Source organism: Diplotaxodon limnothrissa, linkage group LG23, assembly GCF_057381915.1.
Source record: "Diplotaxodon limnothrissa isolate DT_005_m linkage group LG23, D_limnothrissa_male_GT1.1, whole genome shotgun sequence".
NCBI lineage: Eukaryota > Metazoa > Chordata > Actinopteri > Cichliformes > Cichlidae > Diplotaxodon > Diplotaxodon limnothrissa.
This window is the reverse complement of record NC_140617.1, coordinates 9,247,265-9,265,610: the sequence shown is the minus strand read 5'-3', so window position 1 is coordinate 9,265,610 and position 18,346 is coordinate 9,247,265. Positions and strand designations below refer to the sequence as shown.

The 18,346-nt window shown below is 42.8% G+C and overlaps 1 protein-coding gene across 1 annotated transcript; it reads right to left on the bottom strand.

Annotated features, from left to right (window-relative positions):
* Positions 1–8,837: 8,837 nt before the first annotated feature.
* Positions 8,838–18,131, bottom strand: ndnf (neuron-derived neurotrophic factor). Its single transcript, XM_085348380.1, has 4 exons — positions 18,097–18,131; positions 11,783–11,980; positions 11,307–11,431; positions 8,838–10,225 (listed from the first exon to the last, which is right to left on the bottom strand). The coding sequence occupies exons 2-4, from the start codon at positions 11,977–11,979 to the stop codon at positions 8,838–8,840; spliced, it is 1,710 nt and encodes a 569-aa protein (XP_085204506.1). The 5' UTR covers position 11,980; positions 18,097–18,131.
* Positions 18,132–18,346: the final 215 nt, after the last annotated feature.

The following is an 18,346-nucleotide window of genomic DNA, read 5'->3' as shown; positions in this document are numbered from 1 at the left end:
TCCACCACAGCCTGTTCCTCAGGATGACTTTGTTCCGTCATTCTGCCAGACCTAACTTAACACCAAACTTCCTCGTCTACATTTCCTCGGCCTGTTTCTTTAAAGTTGCAAAGTTGTGTCATTACAGCAACAGGACAGGTCAGTTATGAAAATGCTGGAGGAAAATCACCAACACACGATAAATGATGGACCAACCCGTTTAACCAACATGCCTTGCAAGATTAAAGCTATGAGAAAACAATGCAAAACGGGGGGGACTTTAAAAAAAAAAATACTGCCAAAAGAGAGGGTTAGGGTCGCCATAGGACATTCCCTTTGAACGTGAACGTACCCAGCCCTGGAACTGAGCCACTCATTGCTGTGCTGCTGGTTGAGACTCTGAAGGCCAAAAACTACAGAAACCACATTTAGGGCACAGTGAAGGAAAGCACTGCATTGAAATAAATACTCTCAGCATTCCTTTTTTTCTAAGTAAATATTTTCACTGGGGAAAAAGCCTCAGTTTGGCAAACATACAAATGGTTCCACACAAGATTTTCCAAATGGATGGGTGCATTTTTCTGAAATCTCTCAAACCTGATACTGTAGATTTAGGGGCCAGACCACCTTTTGTTTCATGTTTCACAAACCCCCACAGTTCCTTACCACAGCTCCCTATTTCAAGGCTGTCGTTGAATAGCCAGCAAACCATTTCCTGAAGCTCCGAGGTCACTGGATAAATGATGTTTTCATTTGACAACCCCAGGTCGCCGCTAAAGGAGGGTCTTCAGAGGGAGCCTTTTGAAATTACAGTACTGATGAAGCGTGAGAAATTACAGGCACTTAGAAGTGATTTCATGAGCACAAGAGAGCTTAGGGACCACCCCCATGCAGGCAAGAGGGACCGATGGCAGTGAGTACACAAACACACATGGCCTTGCATGTGCACAGTGTTAATATATAAACACATCCGCACACACACATGCCCCCCCACACACACACATATCTCCCTCAAGTGCAGATGAATCAGCACCATAACAGTTTCCTCATCCTCAAATGCGTATCATGTGTTGAGGATTGTTTTTCTGTGTACGATAATAAAATTGACCTTACAGTTAAGTACATGGTGGAGTTAAATGAAAGTCATATTCAGGAGCCAGTCATTGTGTTTTTTCACTGCTTGAGTTATCCTAATGGAGATCGGCTGAGACGAGTAATGCCCGAGGGCCACTGGTCCCTCTCCACCCTTCCTGGGAATGGGCTCTCGGTCAGGATGGGTTTGGAAGGAAGCCTCCGATTTTTTTGCCTGGCCCTCTGCTAAATCAGAGCTATGTAGAGCTGGTTTGGACCTGAGCCTTGGTAATGATCTATCCCTGGAACTGCTGAAGTGGAATCATTTTCATCATGGTCTATGCCTCTTTAGTCCCTAGAAGGGGTTCCCTCTGTGTGCATGTGTCAAGTTTTCAAGCATTATAATTTCATTTCACACTGTTTACTTTGGTGATTTGCAGCACATTGCACCAGTGTGAAACTGAATCATTTAATTTAACCACCCACAAGTATAGTACCAACCCAATAGATAGCAGAAGCCCTTCATTCACTTTGCTATTGAGTTTACACAAAACAGTGTTTCCCTACTTTTCTCTACAACAGAAGCTGGAGTCAAAGCCCCCCCAGCGTGCCCGTCTGGTTGCTGTCTGTCTCTGTTTGGATTCTGTTCGAGCCTCGACTCTCTTTTCACGATCTCTGTCCAAAAGTGTCACTCAGCTCTAAGTTGAGCAGCAAGTGCATTCATGCACACTTACACAAAACGCTCGCACAAATGCCAACTCCTGAAACCTCCCTGAAGAGAGGGTGATGGAAATTCTGCAACAAATTAACAGCTATAGGACTACAAAGCACATCTGTGACATTACATTGGCTTGCTCAGTTTAACAGTACAAACGTTTATTTTCTTAGGCCTCTGCATCTGCTGAAATGTTACACTACTTTAACAGCAGTTGAAATTCTTTTAAAATAATCTTTTTGCGTTTCTTGTTGAGAATGAGGTTAAATTATTCATTAGAGTGGCGATAAATAATCGCTGACTCAGTTGTTAAATTAATCTTCAAAAAGATCTGATTGGTCAGATCTGTTTATTTTCATGCAAAAAATCTGAAAAATAAATGCTGCAAATTCATCCAACAAAATTCCAGAGTCGGTGCGAATGGCTGCGTTAAGATTAGGTGAGTTCAAAAGATATTTCTAACATGCAAAATTTTCACATGAATTTTATGCGTCTTGTGTGTAAAGTCCTTAACAATGGTCACTGGTGAGCTTTAAAACTCTAGGAGGCAGTTTTATTTATCATGCTGCTAGCAACTGCTAGCTAGTTAGACTGGCAGTTAAATAATCATTTTGGGTAAAGGTATTTTTACAATTTTTAGTTTTGATTAAGAAACAATTTTAGCTTAAAATTCCTTTTGATGGTACACTGCCCTGTAAAAGTGAGAAGGGCTTCTTAGATCTAAGTTGGGTGAACACATAAAGCCCTTTTCCACTAGTACCTGGTTGATTTGACGTGACTCGACTCGGTTTATGTTGTTTTCCATTACAATTAAGTTCCACTTAATGTGCGTGGCAATTAGCCGATATTTCTGTGACATCATTTGTGCAACATGAACACCACAACAATGGAGGAAGTCAAGTCGATGGTGTACCTGCTGCTATGCAAATGGCTTTTGACAGACTCAGAGACCACAGTGTTGCCATTTTTCTCAATGCCAGGTTTCAAAAATGGCGTTTTTGATTTCTGCGAAAGAGACGTTCATTAGACTCACTGAGTGATACCACTGCCACAAACTATGGGTCTTTAGCTAGCTATAAGAAGAACCTAGCTCTGTATTCTCTGTAACTACGATAAAACAGACGAAAGAAGACCTAGACTCCAGTCACAGAGGCATAAAGACTGGTTGGCGACCCCACCTGGCAATGTACAAAACCCTCCGTGTGAATGCTTTGGTTGCTAGCATATTGCCAAGCTTGCTCACAGTATTTAGAGAAGATATTGGCATGCCTGCACACACTCGCTAACCACCAAGCATGAGTTAAACTTGAAAAGAATGTTTGCTTTCAAAGTAAAAGTTTGAAGCTGAAAACAAGTCATTTTAAAAAGCCCAACTTTCAAACTGTGCAACCTCAGATCAAGTTGGGATATTTTAGGTGTGGTACCATACACCTCTTTGCAACAAGCAGGACGACTGCAGGAGGTTTGCTTGCGACTAGCAAACAACCTCCTACAGTTACCCACTTATCATCTGAGGAACACTAATTTTTGCATTTTCCCAGTGAAAAGTGGTTCCCTTTGTGACTGTTGCTTTAATTTCCAGAGGCTCGGCCACTAGCTAGATGTCTTAGTGAAAAGTAAGGGACAACCGTTGGGGTGAAGGAACCAAAAATTGCAGTTTCTTTAACTGTCACTTTAGGCTGGCTCCAAAAACAAGTTCTTCTCCGTAGACTCCATAGACTCTTCTATATGGATAGCTTCCCCCTTCAAAGCAGCAGTATGGTGGATGACTTTTGTTATTTCTCATCTATCTGGATACTGAATGTATCCAAATGGATTATGCGCAGGCCACTGTAGCTGATTTCTGTCTGCTAGGCCTCCGTTCCACAAATCAGTTATTCAGCTGGACCTCTCCACTGAATTCATGCTGTTGGTGCTACAGCTTATTGATGCAGGTTATTGGCTGATGCCTTTGAATTCCACCCTCTCGTCCAAATATGGTGGCTAAAACAATATGGTGATGGATGGATGATGGATGATGGCTCTGGCGACAGCCATCTATTTTATGTCATCACTGTTTTCAAAGGATAATATTTATGAAATATTTCAAATTAAAATAGGTCAGCTTTGACTTGAACACAGTAGGAGGGTTCATTTTTCCTCCATACAGGATTTCTTTTTTGTGCCACATAAAGCGCCTAAGCCACCAGAAAATTACCAGCAATATAATATTCCAGTGCTATGATGGACTGGTGGCCTGTCCAGGGTGTACCCCGCCTTTTATCCCATGACAGCTGGGATAGGCTTCAGCCCCCCCGTGATCCTGAATTGGGTAAGTGGAAGAAAATGGATGGAAAATGGACGGCTGGATTATTTTTTAAATTAAGCTCTTTGTTTAAAATGTTTGATAAGAGACATCAAAAGCCTTTGAGCTCAAACATCTGGCTCTATGGGCGCAACTAACATTTTATGACATTTCCAGCCACAGTTTAATTGAGGTGTTATGTACAGATTATTTGTTTTATTCCATACACTGATCACTTCACATAAGCCCCAGAATCAGAGCCAGCTCTTCCGTGCACTGCTGTCATTACTACACCACTTATCCAGGCCCTACATGTCTGTCTCCACTCCTCGTCCTACTCATGTACACACATATATACAAAACTCATACATCAAAGCGCTGCACTCGATTCCACGCAAAAGATAAACACGGGAAGCCCTGCAGATGGTTAGCTCTAGGATAGAGGTTTCTCTGTATGTTCATGTTTGCATGAGTGTTTGTGAGGAGATCTCCTGAAAGATGTTAGAAAAATAGAAGTGTCTGTATATTTCTTTCCATCTTAAACCTCTTGGGTGGACCAAAGACGAGGACTTTTTTTTTTTTTTTAGCACACAGCAGATATTATTCACACATGTAGGATAACATTTGAGCAGAGCTGGCCAGCTTTATTAGTGGCAGTTTACAGGGATATCTATGACAGTCCCATAGCTCTCTGGAAGCTCCTTTACATTATTTCGGGGTAATGGCAGGTTAATGGAAGCCAGGTGGAGCCTCACTCCACCAGGAGCACTTGATTGACAGTGAACTGTGTTGATGAATTGGAGTGCAGCTACCCACAATCAGGGTCGGGATGGAAACATGGCAATTCTCAAACAACAGCTGCTTTTCTTGGCCTCAACAGAGGCGCCATTTCCACTCATCTAAGACTACTCAGTACATGTAGATATGGTCATGCATGTGCGTCTGGCTTTTCTCTTTGCTTGTTTGTGATTAAATGTGTCTATTGACTAAATACTATTGCACCAAGTCCCTCGAATTTGAAGCCTGGATTTTGAGTGTAAGCACTTAAAAAAATAAGTGGAAATGAACAGCGACATTGCTTCATAGAGGGTGGCCTGTTCAGTGTCACTATGTTTATAGTGTAGTTAAAACCATTTGGAAAGTGCGAAGTCCAGAGTAGGATTCTGATGATTGTATTTATGTTTATTTTGCTTTAGAGCAAGGCATTTTTCCCCACTTAAATATAATCAAGATTACGTTCACAGAGTTACTTGGTTTGACTATTAGCGATAAGTGGCTAATTTTTGATAGCTACACTCAACAAAAATATAAACGCAACACCTTTGTTACTGCTCCCATTCCCCATGGGATGGACGTAGAGACCTAAAATTCATTCCAGATACACAATATAACCATCCCTCCCAAACAGTGGTCACAAATCAGTCCAAATGTGTGGTAGTGGGCACATCTGCTATATTGAGATAATCCATCCCACCTCACAGGTGTGCCACATCAGGATGCTGATCTGACATCATGAGTAGTGCACAGGTGTACCTCAGACTGCCCACAACAAAAGGCCACCCTGGAATGTGCAGTTTTTTGCGCTATTGGGGGTCTGGGGACCCAGAACCGGTCAGTATCTGGTGTGACCACCATTTGCCTCATGCAGTGCAACACATCGTCGCATGGAGTCTATCAGATTGTCAATTGTGGCCTGAGGAATGTTGGTCCACTCCACTTCAATGGCTGTGCGAGGTTGTTGGATATTCGTGGGAACTGGTACACGCTGTCGTATACGCCGGTCAAGCACATCCCGAACATGCTCAATGGGTGACATGTCCGGTGAGTATGCTGGCCATGCAAGAACTGGGACATTCTCAGCTGCCATCTGCCCTGAACAATGTGAACCATGATTCATCCGTGAAGCGCACACCTCTCCAACGTGCCAGACGCCATCGAATGTGAGCATTTGCCCACACAAGTCTGTTACGGCGACGAGCTGGAGTCAGGTCAAGACCCCGATGAGGACGACGGGCATGCAGTTGAGCGTCCCTGAGACGGTTTCTGACAGTTTGTGCAGAAATTGTTTGGTTGTGCAAACCAATTGTTCCAGCAGCTGTCTGGGTGGCTGGTCTCAGACGATCTTGGATGTGGAGGTCCTGGGCTGGTGTGGTTACACGAGGTCTGCGGTTGTGAGGCCGGTTGGATGTGCTGCCATATTCTCGCCTGTGGAGACGGCTTATGGTTGAGAAATGAACATTCAATGCACGGGCGACAGATCTGGTTGACATTCCTGCTGTCAGCATGCCAATTGCACGCTCCCTCATTGCTTGTGGCATCTGTGGCATTTTGCTGTGAGACAAAACTGCACATTCCAGGGTGGCCTTTTGTTGTGGGCAGTCTGAGGTACACCTGTGCACTACTCATGATGTCAGATCAGCATCCTGATGTGGCACACCTGTGAGGTGGGATGGATTATCTAAATATAGCAGATGTGCCCACTACCACACATTTGGACTGATTTGTGACCACTGTTTGGGAGGGATGGTTATATTGTGTATCTGGAATGAATTCTAGGTCTCTACGTCCATCCCATGGGGAATGGGAGCAGTAACAAAGGTGTTCCGTTTATATTTTTGTTGAGTGTATTATTGTAGCTAATTACTATTGTAATTAGTTTGTTAGTTTGTTGACGTCACCACTTTTGGGTTTATATTCTTTGATATTTTTAATCTTGACAAAATCAGTGCTGCAGTAGCAGAGCTACAGTCAATCTGAATCATTCATTTCAGTTCCATAAACTTGTTCTAGTAAGAAACTGTCCGATTAAACTGACACAAAAAGGCTATCCTGTTTGTTTCTTTCTGGCATATTTGGTTTAAATCATGTTTATTTTCAGATTGATTTGACTATAAATGAAAAACAGAGCGACAGAAAGTCAGGTGGCAAAATCCGACTCAAAATTAGCAGAGGCTGTTTTTTATTTATGATTCACCGAAAACATTCTTGTGTTCATGTTGATGTCTTAGGAAAAATGTTTAGTAGCAGACCAAGAGTTAGACTGCAGGCTATTTGTGTTTGAAATGCAAAAACGGGTGTCATTGGACATTAGAAGGTTAAATTTGTCATGATATGCATAAACCTTGCATTGACATTATTTGAAGTAGATCTTTGGGAGATTACTTGATGCTAAAGGGAAAACCTTTTGCTGTAAGGCCAAGTATTTCTATGGAAGGGTGGAATTTGGCCATTAAGGCAGCTTTCGGTTACACCATAGATATTCTGTTCTCATTAAAAAAGAACATAAGATGAAACACCAGATATATCATATCTATTATATGTCATATGTATGGTAATGTGAGCAGAACTACTGCAGTACAAATTTGGATTTTTAAATCACCCATCCGATGCTCAACCTATTACAGCTTTTTTTTTGTTTTTTACATCATTTTATACATAAATTTATCACTTCCCTTTCATGGTTGGTTCATCTTCCATCAGCAAAGCAAGCTACATGCTCTCCATTTTCTTAAATTTACAGTGGCACTAGTGTACAGAACAACAACACTGTATGACGATTTTTAATTTATACTCTTTTTATAAAATTACAGATTACACGGGGACCACGTGATACAGATGGTTCATACTCCCACCGGTAAAAAAAATCAGATCAGGCTCTTTGCAGATCATCAAGACAATAACTTGTTCTCCAGAAAAAATCAAGAAATACACTTGAAACTAAATCTATTAGGATATACGCTCATTTCCTCATTTAGCCACTTGTGATGATATCAAGGGGTGTTTTTATTTTTTAAGATATATGCTTATTTACAGCATATATCTTATCTGTTGTTGTTCTTTTGCTGTTGCAAATCTTTTAGAGGGTCATGTTTTGATGTCAAAATCCCTCTTAGTATTAGGTTGTGCTTATGCAGCCCTGATTTAGATGTCTGAGTCTATAATCACAATATGCTGTTCAGCTCTTTCTCCGAGAGCCATGATAGGGATGTTAACTGCTTGGCAAAAGAACATGACACCCAGGGTGACACGGGGATTACATGTTCTATATTTAGTCTTTATGTACATGAATATTGGCAGGACAGCTCTGTACATGTGACACACACACACACACACACACATACACACGCACACACATACACAGCGATACAGTGATAATAACACAGATCTCCAGCACAGAACACATTTACAAGATGGGCTCTAGAGCAAACACTGGCTGAGATACACACGGGAATGTCTGAGCTACGACAACTTCCTCATAAAACTGGAATTTTCTTGTAACAGTTACTATTGTCATCAATAAAACAGACAATTAAAAAGAGAGATGAAAAGTATAAAATAATTTAAATTCCTCCTAAAATGCGTCATGAATATGCGGTGACAGATCTATACAAAGCGGGCAGCTATTGTATCTCCTTGACACACTGAAACCGAAGGATGCAACAAATATGACAGACAAAAGCGAAAGTCATGCAGCAACAAAGGAACAGAGAAAATGAAAAAGGGGGATCTTCTTTGAAGTTCTGCCCTCCCAGTGGCAGCATGATGTCAAGATGACAAGCCTGGTAACAAAGCACCTCACGCTATGGGCCACCCAGACGTGCCACAATGAAATGTAAACATAAATATACAGGTTGAAATCTCTCTCTACAAACAGTTCAGTCCCTGCCACGGGCCCATCAGCTGTGTGAGTAGTCAGTCTGTATACACTCCTTAGTAGAATATCACTTAGAGTTAAATAAACTTATTTAATATATATATTTATAATAGATTTATTCTTTGCAGAGTCTTTTAGCAGTATTTCCTTGTTTTCACCAGTTTGTTCTGGTATTTTACTGAGTGGCCACTGTGTCCCACCACGTAAACGTCCAGCAGGTAGGTCTTTCCTGGCTCCAGACCTGTGATGGTTTCTGTGGTCACAGCTTTCTGCAGGTTCGGGCTGTGGAAGTACTTGCACAGGACCTTTTCTGACTTCCTGCGGGTCTCTGGTCCAGCACATTGATTTTGTTCCCGGCGCCGCTGCTCCTCGCCGTAATTGTCAGCCACTTCCTTGCGGTAAATGCAGTATTTGTTGCGGTCCTGCGTGCCCAGCCAGGCCACAGTGACGGAGGAGCAGGTGCGCAGCTTGTCAAAGGCCTTGATGCGTGTATCCTCCGGAAGTGAAGGGAAAGGCTGTTTGCTGCTGGGTCGGGTGCTGGCAAGCACCTTCAAAGTGGAGGCTCCTTTTCTGCTGCCACGGAAACGGATCAGGTATTTGGCTTTTGGCTTTCCCCGTAGCTGGAACTGCCGTATCCCCTCCACATTCTGGGAGAGCAGCAGCTTGCCATCTCGCCTCACCTGCACCTGCACAGCATCCAGACATGTGTGTACAAAAAGAGTGACCCTCTGGTGGGAAGACACGGGAGCGAAGCGCAGGAACTTGCTGCCCTTCCTTTTGATGAAAACCTCTGATACTTTGCCGTCCTTCAGCTCAACTGTCTTCTGACGAGCCTCCTCTTTAGTGCGGGCAAAGGTTCCCACATATGCTGTGCTGGTGTTGGTAGCAGCATTTACTGCAAATACATCAAAGTAGTACTGTGTGTCTGGTTTTAGGTCTGACACCGTGAATATGTTTTTATTGCCAATGCACACCTTCTGGATGTCTGATACCCTGGGCTTGGCTGCGTATGCCCGTGAGATCTTGTTACTTGTGAGGCCCCGGTCTTTGCCGAAACCATTGTCAAAGCCAAAGTGCACAAAGTCGAACGGGCTAAAGTCTCTGCCGGGCTTCGGAGCCAGCATGAATGCATCGTCAGTGCTGATTTTAGCCTCGGCAGCACACATGCTTTTGAAATTGTGCTCCTTGTTGATCACTACGCAGTACTGCACAGGCTGGCCCATCAGCAAGCCGGTAGGTGTCGGTTTCCAGGCCAGTGTGACGGTGGTACGGCCAAGTGCAGTGACATCCACGCGGGGGTCGTAGGGCAGCTCTGGGTAGGGCTGGTCAGACTCCGGAGTCGTGGTTGCGTACACCTTGAAGTTGCTGTCTTTCTCAGTGGACAGCAGTTCAAGCTGGTAGAGACCAGAAGGCGTGCTTGTGGCCACATAGGACTCCACATCATTGCCCTTGTAGGTGAAGAGCTCCGTCCCTTCATCTACTGTCACCTGCTGTTTCTGTTGGTCCAGAGGTTCAGGCTCTCCTGGAAGATAAAAACCAAACACACACAACATGAGCTGTTTGCTTTAGTCACCAAATTAGACAACCCTTGCAATATTTTCTTTTCTTCTTTGGCTTTGATGAAAGAAAATTTCCACCCAAACTGAAAACTGTTTAACGCTGCAAGATCATGACTAAGCCTCATGGATCATTATCCCACACCCATGGAAGCCATGTTTTCACTCCAAACATCCCCAAAGATCTCAGGCCAGCATTCACTCAGCCTTTCTAGGGAAGTTTTGCTACAAAGAGGCGCCTTGTAGCTTCTATGTGAGAGGGACAGTCTAAGCTCTTACTCCAGCTTGAGCAAGAAACCATAATATTATGTTTGTCAACCAGAGAGAGTGTGCTCAGCGGTGTACTAAAAATTAAGCTCAAAGATCAACTCCCAATAGAGATTTCTAGCAGGAAAAGGCTGCAAAGACAGGAAAGATTTCACTAGCTGCTCTGTTTCTGCACCAGTTTTCGTGAAGTCACTGCCACTGCATGAGTCCAAATTTGTCATTATTCTTCCAGCTCAGGATGAATTCTCTTCTCTTGAAGCGCGGTCAGTGTCCACAACAGTGTAACTACCCATTTGATCTGACAGGAACAAAGACACACATGCAGGTGCTCATGTCTGGACATTCAAATATATGCTCACATCACACATCAGTGCTCTAAACCACTGCTTTAGTCATCTGGCAAGATCTCCTCTGCTGAAAGGACACCTTCCAGATGGGAAAAGGTTTTAATGTGAAGCAGAAAAACAGAAAAAATGAAGGGAAAAAAGAAGACAAAACAGACTGAGTGTAGCGGGATTAAGACCGAGGCGACCTAAGTAAAGGGATGTAATGTCTTTGATTCTTTAGGGTGACTAGAAAACCACTGAAATTATAGACATCAAACTGGGCTGAGTCAGACCTCATAAGTGGTCAGACTAGACACTACATCTGTGACTTAATTAAAACCCACGAAAACACAAAGCCTAACATCACTGCGTAGGTTAATTGTGTGTGGGGATAGTCATATTTCCAGATAACGTGTAATTAACCTCTTCCACTGCTGCCTTATGTCAGTTATACCTGATCCTCCTCCGCTGGCGTCTTCTGGCAGCTCCTGCAGAGTGAGTTTCCACTCCAGAGGAGCATCACAAGGTGTCACGGTCACAGACAGGGGTGTGTTGTCTTCTTCCACCACAAAGTAGTACCTGTGAAAATAATAGGCCAGATATAAGCACCAGTGTTCATCATAGTTTGACATTATCCTAAATAATATGTGGAGTAAAGGCGTGAGCAGACTATAATAGGTGAAGCACGTGGTGGCATATAGTGTTTTGCCTTGAGTGGAGAAAGACTTTCTCATCTATTATTTAGTTTTTGCATCAACATAATAGATCCTATTACAGGGTAACATCTGATGTTTCCTATCTATTTACAGTAAGTAGACATCACCAGGTTTAATGTTTCCTTCAATGATTGAAGCAGTCACCAGCACACGGTTTAACTGGCTCATTTTTTTAACCACCACCCTGATATTGTTTGTCTCACAGAGCTCTTACCTTTTGGGTGTGTCTCTGAAAAGATAGCCACTGATCTCAGCTCCGTCCGGTATGACTGAGGAGTCGTGGAATAGCGACTTGTCTCTGATCTGCATCTGAAAAAGACCTTCATCTCTCGTAGGCAGTTTCTGGGCCACAGATCCCAGCCCCAACAGTACTAGCAGCACCACCACGCTCCAACCTTTACACTGCCTCATCCTGAAAGACACAGAAAATTGACTTCAGTTTCATTCAGTGTTTTGTGATTTTTCGCAGATGCTCCTGATCGTCTGAGCAAAGAATTCACTCTTCTTCTTCTATGGTTCTTAAATGAGGATGTGAAAACCACATGACACAAAGATGTCTTTAAGTAGCACTTTATTAGCCTTTTCTTGAGTATAATAAGTTAATCATTGCTTTGCCTGACTCCTTACAAATAAGAAACCTTTTCAACTCAAGGTGAGTCTGTGAATGACCTTATACCACAAGACAAATTCAATGTTAGCAAAAAGCTGATATGCTACAGGTGAATTTGCCCATTAGTTTAAATTTCCTTCATCTTCACATAACGTTTACTTTCATCATCCATGTTTCAGTCTATATGCCTACATATAGACACACCTATACATATATAACCACAACACGGACAACCTTGTCAGTTGCATTGACTCACAGGTGTCCCGAAACAGACAGCTGGAGCCAATCATTGTCTGTTAGTCCTGTCTCTGCCATTTGATATCAATAGACCGGATCGCTTCACTGTGTATGTGGTGGTGGTGCCTTTTGGAGCATTTTATCTAATATTATGGCTTGCTGTGTGAGTCAGATGATTAAAAGTTCATGCTTCAGCTTTGGTGAGTAAAAAAGGCGAGTAAAATTGCTTGCTCGGTAACCAAGCTTGCTAATGTTAGCATTCCACCCTTTTCTCCATATAAGGAAACTTCTGGCACAAAAAAACACACCGATACAGTGGCGAGATCAAAATGCTACAGCTGACACTTCAAAATACAGAGTCCATAACCAATGTGTGATGTCATAGTGGCTATGTCCCTCGATTATTGAGTTAATATTAGCATACAGACTTGGATTGGCACAAGAAATTCCATATGTGTCACAGTAAAGACAAAAAACCTGCACAAACGATTTTTTTAGCCGGGTTATTTTTATTCTTTTCTTTCTTTACTAAGCTAAACTAATCAACCGTTCTTCCTAAAATTTCTAATTATTAGTTTACAGAAAAATTTAAAAAAACTTTGATAAAAGAAAAAGTTTAAGCATTTTTATTTCACATTTATTCGATCTGAAAGTACCCTGGGCCACCGCTAACACTGGCAGCATTAAAGTACCATGCACAAGCTACAGAGGAGAACATACAAACTCGAAACCACCTGCTGTGAGGCAACGGTGCTAACTACTGAGCCACTGTGTTCCTCATTGAGCTGAGCTGGCTGCTTTCATTGTTTCCAGTCTCATTATGCTAAGCTATGCTACTTGACTACAGAAAAGGCTGAAACTTGATGTTTAGCTTACGCGCATAAAATTAATATCAATCTCTCTTCTCAGCAAGAAACTGTATACCACACTGAGTACCTCGTGCGTTAATGCACACTGTCAGGAAATATTAAAGGCTCATATTAGCTAAAGTATGTCTAAGATTTCTGTTTTTCTAATGGAATTTCTAAATAACCTTGTTTTATCTCTCCTTTTATTTTGACATTGGTTCAAAACTGCTGATGTTAATGAGTGTGAGCTGTGACATGCATACAGTGTTTTAGTGAGCTTCTGCTTTTGTCCGCAATGTAATATATTTTATGCTAAAATGTGCTTCTTATCCATGTTTTCCTCCTAGTTTCAGCCTTAATTAAGATTTAACTTAAAATCCTGATCACCATCTGGGAACGAATCAGAGACGAAGAGCCCCTGAATGAGTACCCAAGGCCACAGAGAGGAAGGGGGATTAGATTTAAACAGGAATGTGTGAAGGAAAAGATATTGCTTGGCACTCCGGGGACCCACGCCGTTTCATAAAAAGCTTAATATAAAAATCCCCAAATCCATGTAGTTTAAGTTTTATTGACACTAATATAAAAATGTTTGGAGATGCAATCCACAGTTGGAGCTGCAGCCGATGTGGCTGAGAGGCTCTCACGTATCCCCTGTCTATTGATTTCTGCCCATTGATTGCAGCTGATGGGAATGCCAAATCCCCGGTGATTTAATCAGTGTAATGATGGCAGATTAGCCAGATACTTTACTGCCATTTACTGCAAGTGAGATGGTGTCCTTTTAATGACCCCTCTCCCTTTCTCTGCTCGCCCTCCTTTGTCTGTCTCCTTCCCTTGATCACAGTTTTTTTTTTCATCAAATAATCTCTTTCACACTTGTACACACACATCCCCTCCTCTCGGTTCGTCTTTATGCTTTCTCCTCCTTCACCGCCTCCCTCAGCAGAGGCAGATAAGTAAAACCAGAGGACTCGGGCATGGACGAATATCCACACTACACACAGGGCTTCATTTCTACATTATAGTCCTTTAAAAACACAAGCAGGGAAAAAAGCCCATGACAGCTCCTGTCAGTGTCTCTGCTGTTGTCTGAGCTCAGCCTCCCGTCACACCGCCAGACTTCAGAGAGCAAAAGGAAAGCCGCCTAAGTGGTACTTTGAGGTTTGACTCACACAGAGACTTGAGATCCTTATCGCCTCGGCCTGTCTCATTCCACTTCAGAAACATGTCAGTTGGAACAAAGACATGTCTAATAATACTTAAGACAGCGCTGAGGTAGTACGCGCAGAGTCTCTCAGTAGCATGCACAGCATTTCTCAGAGCTGCCTTTCTTTCAAAGATCCCAAAACACTCCACAGACACAACGAGGGCCTCGTCCCCTCACCCGGCTTTGTCCGCCGCAGTCACACACTGAGGTTTTTAATCACCGCTGCCTTAAACATTTGATGCGTGCCTTCCTCGTGCTCTTCACATGTGACACCACATACTGTATATTGCAGGGAGATGACATCTAAATATCAGAGCAGTTGTGTTGGGTCACTGTGGTTGCATGGACCAGCGCAGAGTCAACATGGTCACACAGCCGGCGCTGAATGTGCTTTTACATGCAGGCCTGCACCATTCTCATGCCACAGAGTTCCCTTACGAAAATAACACATTAAAAAAAGCTGCATCTGGAACAAATAAAGTCTAATGTTTAATTAGAATGGGGAAGAATGTATGATCCCAATTTAGGGAATGGATAATTTTAAGGCAAAGTAACCCACAGTCGTGTCAACTTTGTTTTGCTTTTGCCTTTCATCTCTTTATTTATATATTTATAGGTTTTTGTTTCACTTTCATTGGTATTTGCCAAGTATTTTCTGTAGAAAACATTGTGTATTTTCTAATTGGCAAGCTGTGGAATTTAGAGAACTGTGTAACTGGATTAAAGGACAAATGCAGGAGTTTACAATGGGTGAAAATAGTCCCAATTTTCTTTCCCATGGCTGTCTTTGACACATCTAGAGTATCAGTCTTAAACAAATAAAACAAGAAAGGACCCCCACCTCCTTTCCCTTCCTGTGTAATCTGTAGAATTGCATCCTATCAATTGAGTTTCTACTTTAACAACTTTGACCCAGCTCTAATTTGGGGTCATTACAAGCAAATCATGTGCACAGCCAAAACAAAAATGTTCACACTTTGTATTTAAATCTCCCAGATGGATGCAATCATTTCAGCGACATCAATCCGTAGCAGAATCAAAATCGTTTACGATCCACTGAAGATTAAAGTGAGAAAAATATCAATTACATGCAACCATTTGGCCACAACTTTCATCCACCTGATCGACTCTGTGTGCATGTGTGAGAGGAGCGTATTTTCAGCAAGAACATGGTGATTATAAGCACGTGATTTTCACGTATGGGGCTTTTTCTGATCACAAGGCAGGCTATATCCATGCAACCCCCAGCCTTGTCCTGCGTGCGTGCACGTATATGCTCACGTGTGTGTGCGCAAAACACCCCCCACCACCACCTACACTCTCTCACTTCACTTTGTTTCTCTCCTTCCCTCCAGCCCCTTGTCAAGATGGATAAGCCTCCTGCCTGCTGCCACATGGAGCTCATTAACAGAACGGGAGGGAATAAAAGACAGTTTAATTTCAACACAAATAAAGAGACATTTCGGATTCCACCCAACAAGACGCCTGGCATGAGCTCGCAGGACCTGAAGCCTCTGTGTGTTTTCTTAAAGGAAGTCTAGATTTATGGCGGGTCCTCGGTAGCGAGCTCCATCATGGCTGTCACTTCAGGGCCAATGTGGAGATTAGAGTAAGTAAAGTATATGCAGGAGCCAAAGAGGGAACCACACAGGACCTCGACCTGTTCTATAGGCAGGCCAAACCAAATCAGGTCTGGTGCTCTTGGACAGCTAAACAGCTTATTAATAAATTGGTAGAGACTGTGGTAAACGCTCTGATCCAACAGTGGAGATTTTAATCTGGTGTGTGTGTGTGTCCATACGTGCACACATATGCGGGTCCAAACCATTGCATTCCGCTGCTCCACTCTGTGTGTAAGTCTAAATCATCACTCAGGACCTGACTCCTCGCCATCCACAACATCGCTCGCAGTTTGAGTTTCTGAGCTATCCACATCATCAGAACCACTAAGGCTGGCACAATAGCATCATGGAAACCAGAGCCCAGTTTCCTTTCCTTCTTACCCTCCCCTTTCCTCTTCGCTCCTTTATATTTCATCTCTGATCCCTGCCTTTAGCTCTGCATCCTGGAAATTCTCTATGAGGGGGTCGCGGGGGCGCTTTCTGTGTAAAAACAACTCAAATAGAATTGAGGGTGGGGGAGTGGCGGTGTCTCTGACTGATGTGCTGGCATTGTGGCTGCAAGGGTGATTAAAGATTACAAGAGAAAATGCCCCCCCATGGGAAAGTCATCCACCCACTGCCCATCATCCGGTGTACGCATGCACGGGCCTGGCCCCGTCGTGGGAAATGAGTCAATCATGATCCGGTATGTTGTGCTTGGTTGAGGAGGCAGAGAAGGGGAGCACAGAAAGCCTGTTCAGCAGCTAGTGCGAGCAGGCTCTGCCTCTTCTTGTGTCCATCTGAGGGAGCATAATGAGGAGCTTTGCAATGAGCGTGCCCGGGCGGGGGGAGACGAGGAGAAGCGCATGGTGTGTGGATATGATGAATAATTTAACAAGGAAATAAAAACTTTGCGCCCTTAATCTTCCACCACTGACTCTGGATATGTGACAAAAGGCAGCGGAGAGGCGACTGTATATACACCACTGAAGCCTGTCACTTCTCTGGACGCAAAACGGCTATAGCAACACTGGCGGAATTCTTTCAGCCAGAGAGTTTTCATATGCAAATCATGGTTTAGTTACGGTATGCAACGCAGACCTTCCCATTTTAAGACTTTTTTGTTCATGATTCATTCTCCTGAGAAAGTAGAAGGGAGGCAGTGTGGCTTCACCCTGCTGCTAAATACAGTTATTCAAATCCCCACTCCGGGTATGTCTCTCATTAAACACCGACTGAGAGCCTCTCACATGGACCGAATGAGGAAAACAACTCCCAACACCAGCTAAATTATCATTAATCTGCCTGGAATAATTCTAATTGAAACAATGCAGACGGTGACAAGTCAAATAAATCCAATTTTTCACTTATATTAAAAAGCAGTTCTTCATTACGCGCTTCACTAAAGCCTGTCTGGGCTCTTACAGGTGCGTAAAAGGAACCCAGTAGTGACACGGTGAAACTAACATTTATCAAAACTGTAGTCCTTATATAAAACTTTTACATTTTACAACTAAAAGCGAACAGAGTGAAAACACCACAATTGGTGCACAGGTAGCTAGAAATACAGCATGTATAGAAAAATCGCCTGTGTTGGGTGCTGTGTCACCCCTGGGAGCATGGGAACTGTCGCGAGGCACAAAACAAGAGGATTTTCGTAAAGTTCATCAGCTCATCTGCCTCGTGTGATATAAAGCCCAAAACAAAATAAACTAGAATTAAAAAAGCATGCGAGTTGTGGCTTGAATGAAATGCGTTTGAAACTTTTAACTTCCTGGAGTTGTAAACCGCAAACCGTTTCAAAGGCACCAGCTACTTTACTCAGAGAGTCCGACTCTGAATTCATGCGGAGCTTGCATGCATATTACAAAATAAATAAATAAATAAATAAAGCTACAGAAAAGTTTAAGAAAATAAAGAAGTTTTTTCTCATATAATTGCTCGAAGAATCGGACAAACCGCTACACTGCAGAGAAATCAAGCGAAAAATAAATGCATAATCTTTACAAGAGACAGTCTTACCTCTCGCAATATGAATCGACGACGTTATCTGCAGAATGGTGTCTGTTTTTCTTTAAAAGAAAAAAAACTCTTACAAAAGTGCTTTAAAACTAAATCGATTGATGTAAAAATAAAAAAAAATAAAAACACGCGCTGTCCTCTGCAGTGTCCAGTATCCCCTCCTTTAGTTTTCACTTCTATTGTTGGTGTCTATCAATCGGATTAGACGACTCTGGTGCGTGCTTGCAGTTTTCTTGTGGATTGAACTGGT

Bases quoted from the DNA above. Each gene is read 5' to 3' on its own strand.
- ndnf (XM_085348380.1), bottom strand. From the start codon at position 11,979: ATGAGGCAGTGTAAAGGTTGGAGCGTGGTGGTGCTGCTAGTACTGTTG. The intron at 11,432-11,782 runs GTAAGAGCTCTG...TTATTTTCACAG, and splicing joins TTCAGAGACACACCCAAAAG to GTACTACTTTGTGGTGGAAG. The intron at 10,226-11,306 runs GTATAACTGACA...TTTATCTTCCAG, and splicing joins CGCCAGCGGAGGAGGATCAG to GAGAGCCTGAACCTCTGGAC.